Genomic DNA, 19,051 nt, shown 5'->3' on the forward strand with positions numbered 1-19,051 from the left:
CACATCTTGCTAATATTTTCTGTCATTTGATGCCGATATTAAATAGATTTAACACAACTCTTTTCGACGGCTGAATATTGACGAGTTGTTTCGATTGATGTACAAGTTATAACCTTGATGTACAAGTTATATTGGCTGTACCGAAAGAAATAATACCCCACTTAACATCATCACATCAATAACAAAACATTATATTTTCACCCGAAGATCAAAAAAGATGGTGCCAGGATTCAAAGAAATCCAAAAGGAGCTAACTGACTATTATAGACTACCTAACTATGCAGCCTCCATAAATTCAAATATCGACACGTTTTATAAGTACTGGTCAAGTTGCCATTTTAGTTATTATGAATTGTACTGAGTATGCGCTACTGAAAAAAGGCAACAGAAATATAAAAAGAAATATTTAAAAAAGTAATCCAGCTATATGGCGTGGTCTGTAAATAATCCAGTTTGGACCAGACAATCCAGTGATCAACATCATGAGCATCGTTCTACGCAATTGGGATTCCATGCCATGTGTCAACTAAGTCAGAGAGCCTGACCACCCCATCCCGTAAGTCGCCTTTTACGACAAGCATGAGTTACTGAAGACTAATATAATCAATTCTAACCCGGATCTTCAGGGGTAAATTACCTTTGAAACATGCTCAGTGATTAATGTGATACTAGCTTGAACAATGCAAGTAGTGTATCAAAACAAGGCAGACATGCATGTGTTCTTCACACTATTATTTGCTGAGATTACGTTGGTTGGCGTTTTTCGTACTGGAGATGCAAGTTGTCAGATGCAAGTATGTAATGAATGCAGTGTATTATGTTATGAATAGCATGTTTTTAGGGATTTATATCACTACTTTTTATTATTGTGAATGGTAATTATATCAGATTTGGCATGGATGACTTGGACGACATAAAAACACAAAAACATTTGTATTAATATTCAATTTTTCGTCACTTTTTCAAGACCAGACAATCAACATCATGTGGTAAAAGCTTGTGGTAAAAATGACTCATGATTAATCGTACAAAGGTTGGGCGGTTAGGGTTTTTCGTACTCATAACTGATGTGTGCGACAAGACCTCACGACAATTCCATTTGTCATTGTGGTGCAATGTTTAAAACCCTCTATACAACATCTAAAATGGATTATTAGTACATATTATTGCGTCAAAAGTAACTGAAATACTTATTCTCTATTTTCTCTATGTAGATGAAGGTCTTATCGTTCCTACGTGGTAACATTCTCCTGATCGTCACAGTCCTCGCCGTAGTCGTGGGTGTGGTAGTTGGGGTAATATGTCGACAGTTCACCCCGACGGAAGAAACCATCCGTCTTGTGAAATTTCCAGGGGAGTTGTTCCTGCGGATGCTCAGGCTGCTGATGTTACCTCTGATAGTGGCAAGTATGATTACAGGTAATATACATGGACAACCAGTGAGTGAGTGAGTTAAAATTTTACGTCACAAGGGCAATATTTCAGCCGTAAAGAGACGAAAAATTGAAAATTAAACTATATTTAGTATGAATAAGAAGCTTGTCATCGATGGACAATATATTAACTAAAGTATCACAGATACACTATAAGACTAGTTGAGATCAGTCAAAAGAAAACATTACTAATCAACAAGACGATATTAAATGGGCTATAGATCGCCAGTAACTAAAGGTAGATCACAATACTAGGTAGGGACCATGGGGACTGCACAATCATTGACTCGGGAGGGAAGCAAAACATTGTTAGCCAAGATTGTGCATTCGAACCTGGCAAAAATGACATATGGAATACAAATTTTGAAAAATACTATGAATGTGGATAATAAGTATAAATTGTAAGAGCCTAAACTGCTTCTGGATTGCATGGAGGGTGATACAGTTCATGCAGTAACGGGCAGGTAATAAGTATGCAATATCCCCATGCAACGTGCACAATGTAGGAGTTTTGCACATGGTATTCAGACTCATCGTTTTGAATGTGAACAGCACAAAATGATTGTTTAGCTATCAGATATTGATAAAACCACATTTTAACTAGAGCCTAAGCAATGCCACAATTACAATACTTCTTTCCGACAGGTTGCAAACCCCATCCCTGTCTGAGTAGTCCTGAGTGTTGTCCATTCTGGCTCCTATATAGAAATTTTCAGATGACCATCATAACACAAACTAGTCGTGTATTCCCTGTCTGCATAAAACTACAGTATAATATGGTCCGTGTGTAACTTGATAATCCATATATCCATCTCTATGTGAAAAGAGCTCTTTAAAGACAAATATTATCAAAGCCTCAATATTATGCGTCTTACTTTAAGAATGTGAGCTTGAAAGCTTCTCATTTAATTCTAATAACAGTTGGTTGAAGGATAATAGGAAGGAACAGAAACAATTTTATATTCATTTGTTAGGCTTGGGGAACATGAAGGGAGCTGTTGCTGGAAGGATTGGCTTGCTGGCTATGTTGTATTATATAGCTACTACTGTTATTGCGCTGCTGATAGCATTGGCGTTGGTACATGCCATCAAACCAGGCAGTAACTACTCTCGAACCATCACAGTAGACACTTCCCAAGTAAAAGACGTATAGACATCTGGCACGGACATGGTTTTGGATGCCATCAGGTATGTTGCGGATTTTCATAAAGCATGACCCTGGTATTTTTGCTTATGGATATATTGTTAAAAAAACAACGTTTTTTCATGAGTGTGAAAAAGGATTAGATTATTTTTGAGTGAGAAAGTTTAGTTTTACGCCTCACTCAGCAATAGTCCAGCTACATGGCGACGGTCTGTGTATAATCGAGTCTGGAGCAGACAATCAAGGGATCAACAGCATGAACGGATTTTTTTTTAAAAGCGGCAATGTTTGCAGTTTTGTCATCGTCTTTGCTCTTTGAACCTATCCGATCGGCGGAGAGTCAAAAAAGAAACTTCACAAAATGTAATTTTTTTTAAAATAATGATTTTTTTTTCTCTGATGATACATCTATGTATCTGAAATGGGATCCCTATCTTTCGACTCTAGAAAAACGTGAGCAAAACCCACTCAAACCCATCCATTCGTCGTGCAAATGCCGTTAGTGTCAAATCAGGTTTTGCACGTGCAATCGATCACGTGATCTTCGCATCGAAGTTTTCTTCATATGCACGTGTTTGCATTGGCCTCAAGAATTGAAAAAAAACACTTTTAAACCACAGTTCTAACAGTACTTTAAATGCCACGATTGTCAAATGTGCAACGTGAACGTGCCGATGGCATGTTGCAATCTGGAAGATCAGTTATTAACATCGCAAGAGCAATGGGATGCAGCCGTCGTACTGTGTATGACTTGCGAGGTCGTCTACAACAAACTGGCTCCACTTCTGATCGCCCAAGGTCGGGTCGTCCACGTGTGACGTCACGAGCAGAAGACCGTCAAATCGTCCTACGTCACCTACGTGACAGATTTCTGCCGGCTACACGAACCAGGGCTGAGATGTTTAGAGGTCGACTGTCCTCACAGACCATTCGAAATCGGTTGCGGGCTGCCAATCTCCATACTCGACGTCCATATCGTGGGCCAATATTGACGCCGTTTCATCAACGTCAACGTCTGCTGTGGGCCCAACGTCACCTCCGATGGACCCAGAGAGACTGGAATCGAGTCGTTTTTAGCGATGAATCCAGGTTTACCCTCAGATTCGCGGACGGCAGGCATAGAGTCTGGAGACGACGTCGTGAACGGTATGCCCAATGTTGTGTACAGTAAGTCGACAGATTCGGGGGCGGAAGTTGCATGGTGTGGGGTGCTTTCTTTCCCGACTTCTGGTCATCCGTGGAAACCTAACAGCTGCTGCTTACCGCGACCAGGTGCTAACCCCTGAACTCGTTCCTTTCATGGCGGCTCATGGCCCAGGTCTACAGTGTCAGCATGATAATGCTCGGCCGCATACCGCGATGTTGACACGAAATTCAAAACGCTGAAATCAACGTCATGGACTGGCCATCGAGGTCCCCTGACCTTAATCCAATAGAGCACGTTTGGGATGCACTTGGGAGAAGGCTTCGTGGTCTTAGGAACCAACCTCAGAATTTGCAGGAACTTGGCGCTGAACCACGTGTTCACAAGCATCAGGCAGTCGATGAGGAGACGGTGTTTGGCAGTGGTGAATGCGCGGGGCGGCCATACACAATATTTAACTGTGAAATTTCGAATTTTTATTCTTGTGACTTGACATTCTGTATACCCATGTTTTGGAACGGCGGTGTAGCCTAATGGAACTGATTATGGCACTGTCAGTGTATCGAGTACATCACAAGATCTCAGCAATGAAATTATAACAATTTACAATCCGTTTTTTACTCGTCCCACAGGTTCCCGAATTTCACTTTCATAACACCTGTTATCATCACTGTTTGATAGTGATTCCTAAACATATGCTCTGCCATCGTATGCCATGATGTCAATCAGTTGATTGTCTCGTCCAGACGCGATTCGTTACAGACGCGTAATGCTGCTGAATGTTAAACTGTTACATACTCACGACACAGTCAAAATTGTACAATCGACTGCCTTTAGCACAGAAGTCTTATGAATGTAGATTTAATTTAATAGGAGATAATAGGGGCTTGCCCCCTTATGTAGTCTTAAACACCTTCCCGAATGTTCCATAGAACGTTGGATTGAAATGCCATACGTCAGCAAAAGCCTTCCAGAATATTCCAAACAATGCTCCATTAGTTTGTCTCTGCTGTCCAGACTGCTCTTGACTTCAGAGTCATGAAAATATAATACCCCCTACACCACTACTGACACCAGATAGTTCTACATTCCTGATGACTAAATATTTTAAGACACAATGGTATGAATGAATTCGAACCTCTACTGAATCACTGCTAAAATCAATGCACAACACTTAAAACATTGTTTGACAATGAATTACACAAACATATTATAAAATATATGTTACGATTACAGAAACGTGTTCCCTGACAACATTGTTGGTGCCGCCATTCAGCACACCAGAACCATAACGACTGATGGAGATGAAACAGTAGAATTAACCAATGCAAGCATAAAAGAACAAAATGCTGCATTGAACATCACAAGCAACGACCCGTTGCTGATGAAGAAGACAGTTGTTATTGGGGGTGTTAATGTTGTTGGTAAGTTCTTTCCTCAATCGCTGTCGGTAAGTATTTTAAAGTGACGAACAGTACAATTATAAATTACAAAATGCAGAATTGAGGTCACAAGAATATTCAAAGTATACGTGAAAGAACTTTTGAGCTGAAAAGAAATCGAAGAAAGTATATTTCAAAGTTTCATGGCATCTTAGCACATAGCTGTACCCCTTCAAATTTATGTGGACACAATCAACAGTGTCGAATACGTCGTGAGAGTCACACAGATATTACGCTTAAACATTTTGATCACAGTGTCTTCATCTAAAATCTTTAAAATGTATTTCCGGAGAGCGGAAGGTTGCGGGTTCGATCCCTGACTGCGTCATACCAAAAGACGTTCAAATATGGTACTTGTTGGTCCCTGCCTGGCGCTCGGCATTAATGGGTACAGCAAGGACTGGTCGGCTCGGAGTCAGTATAATGTTTCTGAGTTGGGTATTCATGCTTCACTGCGGCATGGTATCTCAGTGGGCTAGCACTATAAAACCAGCTTAAGTCTGGGCTAGTACAAGCAGCCGCACATACATATACACACGCATGCACGTCGTCATATGAGCGAAATGTTCTCAAGCACGACGTTAAACCCAATTTCACCTCACCTCACCTTTAAAACGTATTTAATTAGTAATATAGTGAAACCTCGCTAATACCGAATGTAATATTTAGAAAACAAACACTGCTTTCTCAGCCACTGTTGGAATGCTTTTTAAACCAAGTTCAGAGTCACCAAAGTACAAGAAGTAAGCATGACAAAGCATTTTGGGCTGACAACGCTGTAGAAATCGACGGAAAAAGTCTGCTTGAAGCTACTCAATTTAAAAATGATGTTCTGTTCTGAGCTGAAACAATCATTATGTGTCAAATAAGTCATGACTGTCATTGAGTTTTGCTCAAAAGCTGTGTGATCATGGTTACAGCAAGTAAGACATCAATAAAACTATAAAAGAGTAAAATAGCTTATGGTAGACACGCGAACGACATTTCTATATTTTTTAATATCAGGGATAAAACATTGTAAGATGAATTTCGCTAATTTGCTTGACCTGGCTTTGCTTGTGACAGTGTACCAGAAGCATGGTATCATTACTGGAAGTGATTCATAAACTTTGTTTTAGTAGAAAATTCTCTTGATTACGGAAATGGTTTTCATACAGTTGTATTTTCAGGTATATTGACATACTCTGCGGTCTTTGGAGTATTTCTCGGCCGAATGGGAAAACATGGATCCGTGGCACTGCGGTTCTTCAATGCCATCAACACTGTCACCATCCATATGGTACAACTTGCTATGTGGTGGGTCAAATGGTCAACAATTGAGGAATACTCACACGTCAGTCTTGATTAATGACATTGATCAAGGTCCAAACTTCAGTATAACTCTAAATACGTCAACAGAACCAATATGTTTCTATCTGATTGGAACAAGGTGCCAGCGAATATATTTGCATACATACATAATATCTTCAACAGTGCCATGACAATAGACTGAGTTTTTAAGAAGCCAATGATTCTGTAACTGTATAAGTTGCCAAACTTGATTTGATGGGTTGGGAATTTTGGTTGGTTGTCTGGTGGGGGGGGCTGATTTGCTGTCTGCCTTGACTGTGGAGGTTTTATGTTCTTTTATGCGAGTCTCAACGGGACGGGAGGTTTCACCTACATGGCTTTCACACTTGTTTTTCCCCAACTGGCCTCATCCAATTATGTGCCATTTGTTATTCAAGTACATGCTGTTTGTCACAATATACTATATTTATCTGATGTGTGTCACAACATACTATGCATATATACTTCTCATTACTTGGTTGTAGTCACTTTTAGCTTGATAACGGTGTAAAAATCTACATCCAAACGTCGATATGTACAATAAACAAGCACAGCACTATTTTTAGATTATGTTTGTAAAGTAAGATGCCAATACAAATTATGACCACTGTTTCAAGAAACTGCCAAAGTTTGTGACTGTATTATAGGCCATGAGGCCAATATTACGAATACACTTCTGTCTGTCCTAAACAAGAATTGTCTTCCATAAAGTCATTTTTTGACACTGACATTGTCTTACATACATTCTCAAGGGGACAATAACATACTGCTAGAGGTTCGGGGGACCTGTTACTACCAGGGGATGTGATTGTATTGTTGGCATGTTCGTTACACTTGTGAAACAGGTGACTTTGACACAAATCCTGGACTTCAGAGTGAAACTTCGTTTCAGACGTATTTATAACAACACGTTCAGTCAAGTGAAGTGAAACTGGCTTATAGCATGTTCTCAGACAGTCTGATGTCAATACACACTGCGTGCTGTTCTCAGGTGGTGTCTTCGTTGTGTTTCACAGGTTCTCCCCGCTTGGCACAATGTCCATGATTACAGGTGAGTTGTTGTCTTCAGTCAGCCTGAGTGAGACAGGTGAAGTGTTGGTCCTCTACATCGTCACTGAATTAACAGGGCTGGTCGTCCATTCCTTACTTGCTACGCCTTTACTGTATTTGGTTCTAACCAGGACTAATCCGTTTCGTGTTCTCGGGGCGGCTGGACAAGCTCTCATAACAGCCTTTGCAACATCGTCGAGGTAGTATAATGTTTCAGAATATCACCACATTCAGCAGTAAATGCAGGATCGCGCACGTTCCACTTTTGATTGGGCTTATCAAATGTAACATAGGTATATAAATGAAATGTAGATAAAAGTCAATGTTTATTTTCAACTGTCAGTAAATCATGTCATTGGGCGCCAACGTTGTGTCTGTGATATGTTCACTTGTGTTTAGTGTGTATAGTTTTTTATGTGGTTTTGATATAGTGATAGTGTGATATCTGTATTATGTTTGCAGTATGAATGTATGTGGTATGTATGGTGTTTGTATGGTGTGTATATAGTGTCCTGTCTACATAATGTGTGTCATGGCTATAATATAATGCATGTAGGGTGTCTGTGTGATGTCAGTGTGGTGTCTGTATGATGTGTGTGTGATGTCTGTAGGATGTCTGTGTGGTGTGTATGGTGTCCGTGTGATGTCTGCGTGATCTGTGTGGTGTCCTTGTGGTGTCTGTATGATGTCTGTGTGAAGTCCGTGTGATGTCTGTATGATGTCTGTGTGATGCCTGCATAGCCTGGCTATGTATGCATGGTGTCGGTATAGTTTTTGTATATTGTAGCGTGTGTATGTTTGTGTGGTGTTTTATTGTTTCTATGGTATGTGTATGGTGTTTGTATGCTGTATATTTATATGGCATATATTATATGTGTATGTTGTCTGTTAAGTGTTTGTACGCCGTATGTTGGTATGGTGTCTGTATAGTGTTTGAATGCTGTATGTTGGTATGTAGCCTATTAAGTGTTTGAATGCTGTATGTTGGTAAGGTGCCTGTTTAGTGTGTGTATGCAGTATGTTGGTATGGTGTCTGTTTGTTAATGTTTATTGTGTTAGTAGGATGTTTGTGTGACGTTTGTATGGTGTCTATAAAGTATGCTTGACGTCCAAATATATGTCATGATATTACTCAATAAATTGTAAATATATAGGAAAAGATGGCATTGAAATAATTGGTTTTGAAAAAGCAGGAAAATGTCAAATAAAAAACAACTCATTTTGTTTTCAAGCTCCGCCACCCTTCCAGTGACAATACGGTGTATGGAGAAGAAGTTGAAAGTGCCCCACAGCATCAGCAAGTTTGTCCTCCCTATAGGGGCTACAGTCAACATGGATGCTGGGGCAATATATTATGTTTGTGCGCCTGTGTTTATCGCTCAGTACAGTGGAGTCAGCCTTTCGGTGACGAATATAATCATAATAAGGTACATGTTCAATCTCTTATCAGACTTGATGTATTTATCTCGTATGTTGCCATAGTGCGCTTATTGCACTGCATCTCACTTAAAATGCCATCCAATACTCTCATCCAAAAACAAATGTACCATTTCATGTTAATTGATAATGTCCTACTCTATTTTGCTTTCAGTCATATAGGCATATCAAGGCTAAATCAGCGCAATACCATAACCATATCACAGCCATATTATGGATTAATCAAAATCAATATCATAGCCATTACGAAGCCATTACATACCCTTGTCACAGCCTGATCACACAGGAATCATTGCCGTATCCATACCTTTTCACAGCCATGTTTTAGCCATAGGCATGCCATAACCACATCATACATGGCCACATCACAACAGTATCCCTATATTAGCCACCACCTAATCTTTTCACAGTTCGAGGGGTTAGAGCCAGAACAACTTATAACCACACAGGCACATTTCGAGAAACAGCACTCAAATGTTTGGACAGTTATAAAAAAAACCAATAATCAATTCTTGTTTACTGTTTTGTGACTAGGTGACAGAGTATGCTGGTGCATTCATGTTACTATACAACCATAAATATAATCAGCCTAATTAAATAGGTATGACGAAAATAAACTTTAGCTTGTTCTGGCGTAAATGTAAAACACTCTGGGCTCTGTAAACATGAGAGCGAGAACCAGTTAAATTAGAAACACAGTGTATGGCAGTTAAGAATATGTTGAGAATATGTCTGTCCCCGAGTCAAGAATCCGGTTATCTTTAAACAGGGGATTGTGGCATAGTTTGCGGATACGATTTCCTTGTGTCGCAGTTTCCACTAACTCGGGGAGCATTATCTTTGCCCCAACAATTGTATCAATGCGGAAGCCAACTAAAAGCAATGACACCTGATCTCAAGATCACCCATATCATCACAGCCAGCCAACCACTGTTTCCTCTAAGCCCTGTAGCCATATCCTGCGGTAAAGCTGCTCTCGGCAGTATCCCACACTCTCAGCTGGTGGCTGGAACCATTAACCAGCAGTAACTGCCTTTCTGTTATTGAATGCATTTTACTTATAGCTCGCCTTAAATTGTGCTTGTGAGATTTTATCTTCACATGTTGTTATCACTGAAGACATCAGTAATTGCTTAAACTACCTTCAAGACTATCTTTTAGACTTTTCTGTTAGATGACAACAGCGTCTCAATACTTTCAACATAGTTCCACAATGCATCATTACCGTGTACTTCTTTATTGAAGAATAAAACCAATTACTATAAGACATTGTAAGTGTTTCAGTATTTTTAACTATTTCAATATTATATTACATGTAAACAGAAATTCATAAAAAGTATAGTTTCAAATTAATGAATAGAAGAAAATCAAGCACAGTCACACACATACACATAATACGCAACCACAGATAAGCCCATTGCATATTAAGTCAAATTAGGGATAAATGTAACGATCTGAGTAATAATTTAAGCCGCTTGGTATATAGAGTATCTTACCCGAGTGTCTTTTGATATCAAATATATCACCACGAGTTGATAAAGTAACAAATGTCCGAGGCTTGCCGATATTTTACTTTGATAAACGAGTGTTGATATATTTGATATCAGAAGACACGAGGGTGAGATTCTATTTATCATCAAAAATCACTCTTCCTTAGCTTTCAATGAAAAATGTACTTCATGTGACGTCATCAAGTTCATGACGTCATATCATTGTCAGGGCATTGTGCAAAATTTACACTCAAAACGATATGTCCTAGGAGATATCGTCTGATCTCACACAAGCAATGTCTCCTGTGGAACACAGTTTTGGATGATAAAACTTAATAGAACTATGACACTAGACTATGACATAGATGAAGGCTAAAGACTTTTGATACTAAAAATTAAGTCTGTTATAAGTGAATCAAGATTACATCACACAGATTAGATAGAACACTGAATAATCACATTAGGTATTTGATGACATAGATATGTCATGTTAGATATGTGACATGTTAGATATAATAATGAGTAGTATTTCCTTTCGTTAATGATTTGATGACGTCTCAAAATGTAAATGTCATTTTTTGAATTGAGAATTAATATTGATATCCACCTCTTAACACTATTTCATACTCTTTATACTGTTAAATAACTTATAGGAAAAGGTTTACATAACTTTGTGGTCTGGTGGAAAAAAGTGATTTGTGTGAAATATGTGTGCAAGTTAAATTTGCAAAATGAGGAAATATATAGCAGAACACTTTACAGTAAATGAGGAGTCAGGAAATAATACAACATAACATGTTCTTGGAAACATGGCATGCCATTTGAATGAAAGTGACTAAGAAATATATAAAACCAGACTATGACACTATGATTATTACACTATCCTCACCCATGTCCACAATCATATTATAACATACACCATGTAATAGCACAAAGCAACGACTGTTGTTTCAGTGTCGTAGCTTTAGTGTGTATCGGTGTCTGTATCCTGCTCCAAGGCGTCAGGAAGGGGGAGGCATTCTACTTTGTCAGCATCTGCCAGGAGTTCTTTGTAATAGTTGTGATACTCTCTGGGTATAATACCCGACCGACAGAGTGACATGAGATCTTTTTTCTTGGCTGAGGAAATTGCTCGTTTTCCCGAGTACCTTCGGGTCAGAGGTCCACAGATACTCTGAGGACTTCCCCGGTGGCTGCCTGTAGACACTTTTAGTTCTCCGAATGGCTCATTGCTGTGCTCAGACTTGAAGAAGATGTTTTCTGGGTTGCCTTTAATGTAGCGCATCCAGCACATTGACAACCAGTTCACACGACCACCGTCTGTAGGCGCATCACTCTGTTCTGGTATATATATATATATATATATATATATATATATATAGGCGCATCACTCTGTTCTGGTATATCTATAGGTGCATCACCATGTACTTGTATGTCTATATGCGCATCACTCTGTTCTGGTACGTCTATACGCGCATCAGACTGTACTTGTATGTCTATAGGCGCATCAGTCTGTTCTGGTATGTCTATAGGCGCCTCAGACTGCACTTGTATGTCTATAGGTGCATCACCCTGTACTTGTATGTCTATAAGCGCATCAGTCTGTTCTGGTACGTCTATAGGCGAATCAGACTGTACTTGTATGTCTATAGGTGCATCATTCTGTGCTGGTATGTCTATAGGTGCATCACCCTGTACTTGTATGTCTATAGGTGCATCATTCTGTTCTGGTATGTCTATAGGCCCATCAGACTGCACTTGTTTGTCTATAGGCGCATCAGACTGCACTTGTATGTCTATATGTGCATCACTCTTTACTATTGTGTCTGTAGTATCATTACTCTGTGCAAGTATGTTTGCAGGCGCATCACTCTGTACTGGTATGTCTGCAGGCGCATCACTCTGTACTGGTATGTCTGCAGGCGCATCACTCTGTACTGGTATGTCTGCAGGCGCATCACTCTGTACTGGTATGTCTGCAGGCGCATCACTCTGTACTGGTATTGCACACTGCTGTGGTAAACATCTGGGCGTAGTATCCATCAGCTGTATTGATACAAACTGGGTTTGATTATCCTCAGTGGTATGATCTGGTGCTGGTATATCCACTGACTCATCCTCTTCATCATTTGCGTCATACTGTATTGGCATATCCGATAGTTTATCAGATTGTGATGGGGTATCCAGTCACACCCCACATGGGTTTGGTTCATGTTGAATATAGTCAGAATTGACTGACATATTAGTGGCAAGTGACCAACTTTTTGCTATGGCAAAGTCAGATTGTAATAATTCATCTTCATCTGCGTCGGACCATAATTCAGACATCTTACATAGACCTAAAACCAGAGTACTAAACTAAGGGACTGGCTAATATCACACACTGAATTTGATAACACTAACACTCAATAATCAAAGCAATTTAGTTTCAATTTTAATTAGTGCTGGGAAATAACTTTTATACAGACAGCAAATCTCGTAAGTGAAATACAAGTATATTACCACACTCATGTGTGTTATATTTAACAAGTACTTATTTTCTATTTACAGATATGACTTACCTGTAATGTCTTAGTGGGATATCCGTACTGTAAATGTTCCTAATATAAACGCACACTTTAGTAAATAGCTCCTCTCCCAAGGTTCAAAATAAACTAACCTTGGCTAGTGTGAAACAAACCCTGTAAACAGCTGGGAGAGGCACGCTTATATATGGCCACAACAGAATAACAGTAATTAAGACCATCTGATCCCGGAGAGAGGTCCTTATCAGCTGTAAGTCTAAAGAGCCAGAACATTCCTTCAGCATATCAGTTGTTTTAACCGGTAAGGGAAATTCTTGATGGACACCACACAGTCTGCCAGAGGCGACTGCTGCCAGTTAAGGGTTTATGGCATGAGAATATCAAGCGTGGCTACAGCAGTTGAGCAGGACTGAACGGTGTATATTAACATAGCATAACCTGGTCTATACCAAAAGGAGAGATAATTGATAAGTTGTTTGAACTCTAATGCATAACCACCTAATTAAGCCCCTGATTGCTATGGGCTTTTTTTTATGAGTAACACATCAGTATGTGAGTGCATTAATACCCTTACCTAAATTTGACAGAATTATTTACTTAAGGTGTTCTGGCACTAACCCCTCGAGTTATACCACGGCCATATTACAGTCATGTCACAGTTCAGTTAGAACCATAACCAGACCATATCAGAGACTCTGCATAAAATTTCATAGCTATAAGTCACATCATATCTCCACACATTGTCATTTGATGACCTATTACTGCAGACAGGCGTTTTATGATTTGATGTATTTTGTAAACTTGAAAGATATGAAGAAGCAATCAATTTTTAAGATGAAATACCGTGGAATATGATAGAAAATAAACAGGCGAAGTTCAGTAGTGCACAGCAGTATATATAAAATGAACTCCACAAAATAATAACACAACGCTTATCTCACCTGTATCTTAAGGGAGAGTTTACATGTAAGAGATTACTAGTAGATTTTGACACTCTATAATGATGTCACAGTATAATGTTCACAAATGGCAATAGTGATATTCATAATGGTAAATACAAAGTTCAATTATATGTTTACCTATTCAAAGATGGAAAAACATCAATGAAACAGTCTGAAAAATTGTCTTCCTTTTTATGCGACATTGTATCAGATGTATCCTTTTTGAAAACGGTAAAAATATCTAAAATTTTGTTTCAATTCTCGATGCGCATTTACGTGTATCGATGTGAGCGCTTAAATGAAGGCACCTTGTTCTGAGGTCCTTTATTTGTTGTTTATGGACATTCATTCCGGCCTTTAAGCACTCTGTTTTTGTCCAATGTATTTCTCATGACACCCTTGGCTTATTATAAAAAAATTGTGGAGCAGTCCAGGTTAGAGTGTACATAAAATAATTATCACCTATTTTTTACAGGAATTTTCAACTATGTATTTACAGAAGAATGAAGACAAATTTTTTTTATGGATATACAACTCTTTATTCTGTATAGGCGACATTTCGACAGATTCTATTTCTAATGTCGTTGTCAAGCAAGATGTCACGTCACCACTCGCTTAACAACGACATTAGAATTTATGTCGAAACGTCGGCTATACAGAATAAAGAAGTAACTCTTCTATATCCGATGAAAATGTCCTCACTCTTCATTGCCTCAACTTCTAGAATGCCAGTCAAAGAAGTATATATTTACAATTTCCCGGTTTACAACGTGACAATGTGATGCCCTGAATTCTGTAGACATAATTCATGAGTCAAATTTGACACGTGTTTACCTCAATTTATTCTTATCTTTGTAATATTGCCATAATTCGATTTATTTTAACAGAATTTAAAGTTGGAACATTTTATCGATTTCTTCCTTATCCGGAACTTTTAACAGTAGCTGGAGCTGTTGCTGTATGACGCGACAGTGTTTGTGAACGTTACAATGTGACGTCATTAGATACAGTTGGAACGCGTGGGGGGTTGGGGATGGTGGTGGTGGGATTCGTGATGTGTTGTTATTTTGTGGATATGTACCTTTAAGACAAAAGGAGCGCACGCCTCTTCCTGCAGTCACGTTCATAATTCAGATGTTTGTGATTTATTCTTATGAATTCATATCCAGTATGTTTCAATAAGGGTGTGTAAATCTAAACTGAATTATGAAGGTAGGACTAGTCACAAAGCATGTTGGGCACATATAGAGATTGTATGCTCTCAGTTTGACAGCTATCCTGGGCAGTATCGGAGCAGCTGGGGTTCCCGGTACAGGCATCACCGCTCTGCTGCTTGTTCTGAACGCTGTGGGACTTCCAGACACGGGGATCTCGTACTTGCTCACCATTGACTGGTTAACGTATGTCCATTCTATTGTCGACAAATTTAGTCTAATTTAGCGTCATATTTTTCAGCAATATTACGAGAGAGCAATTTATGAATTTAACATGATCTCAGAATTACATGTCATGTATCATAAAAATCTACAGGGCTTACAGTTTACTATAACAATTACATACATCGATCTTTAAACACAGACAACGAGTCAGGGAGGACCACATCTTCTCGATGTGTATATTTTTTATAAAAAACTACATGAATTATAATATTCTGATTTATTTCTACAACAGTTGTAACCTGTTTCGTATAATGAGTGTTCAGCGTAGTTCAGCGATCTTGGGCAGCATACGTCTCTGCTATTTAATCACAACGATAGAGCCGATCACGATCCTTGGATGAGTGAGTATAGTTTTACGCTACACTCAGCAATATTCCAGCTATATGGCGGCGGTCTGTAAATAATCGAGTCTGGACCAGACAATCCAGTGATCAACAGCTGGAGCATCGATCTGCGCAATTGGGAACCGATGACATGTGTCAACCAAGAAAGCGAGCCTGACCACCCGATCCCATTAGTCGCCTCTCACGACAAGCATAGTCGCCTTTTGAGGCAAACATGGATTGCTGAAGACATATTCTACCCCGGATCTTCACGGGTCCACGATCCTCGGTCTGTCAGAATAACGCCATGGTGAAGCAACGGCATTGGTCTCTCTTTTAACAGCAAGGTGACACAAACACAGTAATAACGTGAACCATTTTGTTATAGGGATCGCATCCGGACTTCGGTGAACGTGGCTGGAGATTGTCTGGCAGTTGGCGTTGTCTCCCACTTCACCAAGGAAGCATTTGCCAAATCCAATGTTCTTTCACTAGAGGAGCAAGATGAAGATTCGAATTCGTGTGCGAATGAGAATGACGTAATAGTCCTGTAGTCTTCAGCAACTTGTCAAATTCAGCTCCAACTGTGAATTATTTAATCTAAGGCAATGCAAGTAGGCTGTTTCATACATGTACAATGATAGCAATGAGCTATGTTTACGTGATTGGAGTGCGATGACATAAACCTTTGGTAGGTGTGTAAACATCAAAAAAATTTAGTAGCCAGCACAAACATTGGGTACTTTAGGCCTTTCCGAAGTGAGAAATGAAGTTCTTTCGTACACAAGTGTTTCATGTTAGTCACATATTAACTGTTGTTTTCACCTTACTTACATAATGGACAATTAGTGCCAAATTAGTAAAAAATTTTGTAAAACTTGGTCCTCTGGGAATTCACGTTTCGACAAGATCCCCAGCCATCTATGTTGACCGTAATAGGCAACTGAAAGGTTCAGTGACTTGGTTGATTGTACTAAGAGAATCTGCTATATTTATCTTCTACGAAGGTGATATCAAAATATATCAAATATTATATAGTTTTCCATATATATATATATATATATATATCTTACATGTGGAGATTGTCAGTGATTAACAACCCTCTGTTTACCAATGACACAACTTTCCGTTTTGTATGTTTAAGCTGTTGTAATTGAGTTCACAATAAAGGGGAGTTGCATGACTGTAATTTGTCTATTTGTCTTTTTTTCAACCTCGATGAAAACACAAAGTGTTCAGATCCCAGGTCAGCAATGAATGAATCGGCATTTTGTGAACAGAGTACTGTTAGCTTAATTTTCTCAGGACGGATTTATGTCACGTCATGTGTGTTTGGGGGGGCATTGGGATTTATGGTAAGATATACATAGATTATTCCGCACTCAGTGTCGTGTGTGTGTGTGTGTGTGTGACGAGCGGACGCTTTAACCACTAGGCTACACCACCGCCCGCATCTTATATAGAGATACACTAAGATGAAAGAACTTAGGAAAGGAAGAAGTCGTGACCTTGAAAGGATGTGCCAATGTGTCCCTCACCTATTATATATAATATTTTAATAAGTTCCATTAGTTTCATTCTTTTTATAATTTCCTTAATTGATCTCTCTATTTTGTTACAACTCCACTGCAGACAGGAGTTTTGCGAGTTCGATACGAGTTCAAATTTCACAGATATAAACAACCTTCCTGAAATTAACAGTATTTATAAGTTGTATGCTTCTCTCGAGGGTAATACGGTCTGATGTAAGCCTCTTTGTAGCAGTGTCACAAGGGCCGGTAAGCGAGGGATGACACTGCTACGAAAAGGCGTACATCAGACCGTATTACCCCTGACAGTGGAGAAAGGGGCCAACTTAATTTATGTATATAACAGAAACTAGTATTTATTTCCTAAATAATATTTTGATATTGGCTGGCATTGCACACAGCCACTGGCAAACAAAGTGAAATCCTGTTAGGAATCTTGCAGGAAACAGAAGAACCCTTAGTCCCCATGATCCCCAGTATGGTGGCCCAGCTTTGGCTGCTAGTGGTCTATAGCCTAGTTTAATCTATACATATCTTGAAACTTTTAATATTGATGTAGTTGATTTCATACCTACAACCGTGATATGTACCTTACGGTCCTTTGTAGGCATGAAATAATAACTTGTTCTCATGGCTGCAATGAATATTGCCGATGTAAAAGTTTAAAGCTCTCACTATACCAAGTTTCATTGATCGAACACTTACTGTAGTGATTTTAACCCACAGCGTTTAAATCTTAGACCTTGTCAGTCAGAACAGGCAGGTGGCTGGGAGTGAATCGTTGTATTTGTGGTATATATCGGTGTATTTCGTGCATTCTACCAATGAGAATAGTAAATCGCCACCATTCGCTTAAAGTTCAGTTATGACAGAAAAGGTTCGAGAAGCATGGTAACTGCCTCACTAATCTCACCATATTTTGCCATTCGTAGCAGTGCATATAATATTAAACGATGTTTAAGATCATAATCTTTAATTTGACTTTGCGCACTCTGCTTTAAAGAGACATTTTCAGGGGACCGTACATGGTCCCATGACACTAAGGGAGTGTGAGTAGAGGTTTATGTCGAAATCGTCGTTAAACTTTTATGCCCTCGGGGTGATCAGTCAGTCAAGAAAAGATAGTGGCTGGAACATATACTACCCCTATATCCCCATGGAACATTGGATGCCAGCGCTGGTGTTTTTCTTTCCGAACGGGCGGAGGGGTAGTCTGATGGTTAAAGCGTCCGCTCGTGACGTTGAAGACCCAAGTTCACTTCTCCACAGGCGTACAATGTGTGAAGCCCATTTCTGGTGTCCCGAGCCTTGGTATTGCTGTAATATCGCTTACTCGCGAAATCACTTACGAACTCACGAAACAAATCGAAATACACACACACACGCAATAAATGCACACATTTAAATTACACTCGACAAATTGTCGTTCGGATATGCATTACTGCAGTACTGACATTATTCATGAAACAGTCAAAGATAAATAAATAATTCAGTCATAAAACGATGTAAATAATCTTAATGAAGGTATGGGTAATTATGGTGGATTTATAGTTCTGAGTCAGTGTTGCGTGGAATAAGTGCTGCGTCAGTGTCCTGGTTATTTAAGCAGCGTACTGCACCCTACTAACAGACAATAGAGGCAGTAGGGCCGAAAACAAGCACGCTTGGACAGATCAGATACAAATTGACAAGGGAAGTGGTTCAACTGATGGTGAGTCTGCGTTAGTTTTCACATTACTTTGACAAAATATTGTACAGGTGAATAGTTTGCATTGTGATTCACACCTGTATCTCCATTCCCCACCTAGGAACAATGTGTTAAGCC

General features: G+C 39.2%; 1 protein-coding gene across 1 annotated transcript; it reads left to right on the top strand.

Moving 5' to 3' along the window:
- Positions 1-1,224: 1,224 nt before the first annotated feature.
- Positions 1,225-16,251, top strand: LOC124269071 (excitatory amino acid transporter 2-like). The gene is made up of 7 exons (XM_046704088.1): positions 1,225-1,419; positions 2,408-2,621; positions 4,958-5,145; positions 6,333-6,459; positions 7,509-7,742; positions 15,201-15,335; positions 16,086-16,251. The coding sequence occupies exons 2-7, from the start codon at positions 2,602-2,604 to the stop codon at positions 16,249-16,251; spliced, it is 870 nt and encodes a 289-aa protein (XP_046560044.1). The 5' UTR covers positions 1,225-1,419; positions 2,408-2,601.
- The last annotated feature ends 2,800 nt before the right edge of the window (positions 16,252-19,051 follow it).

This window comes from Haliotis rubra, unplaced genomic scaffold (assembly GCF_003918875.1).
Source record: "Haliotis rubra isolate DU_JTF1 unplaced genomic scaffold, ASM391887v1 Scf101, whole genome shotgun sequence".
Classification (NCBI taxonomy): domain Eukaryota; kingdom Metazoa; phylum Mollusca; class Gastropoda; order Lepetellida; family Haliotidae; genus Haliotis; species Haliotis rubra.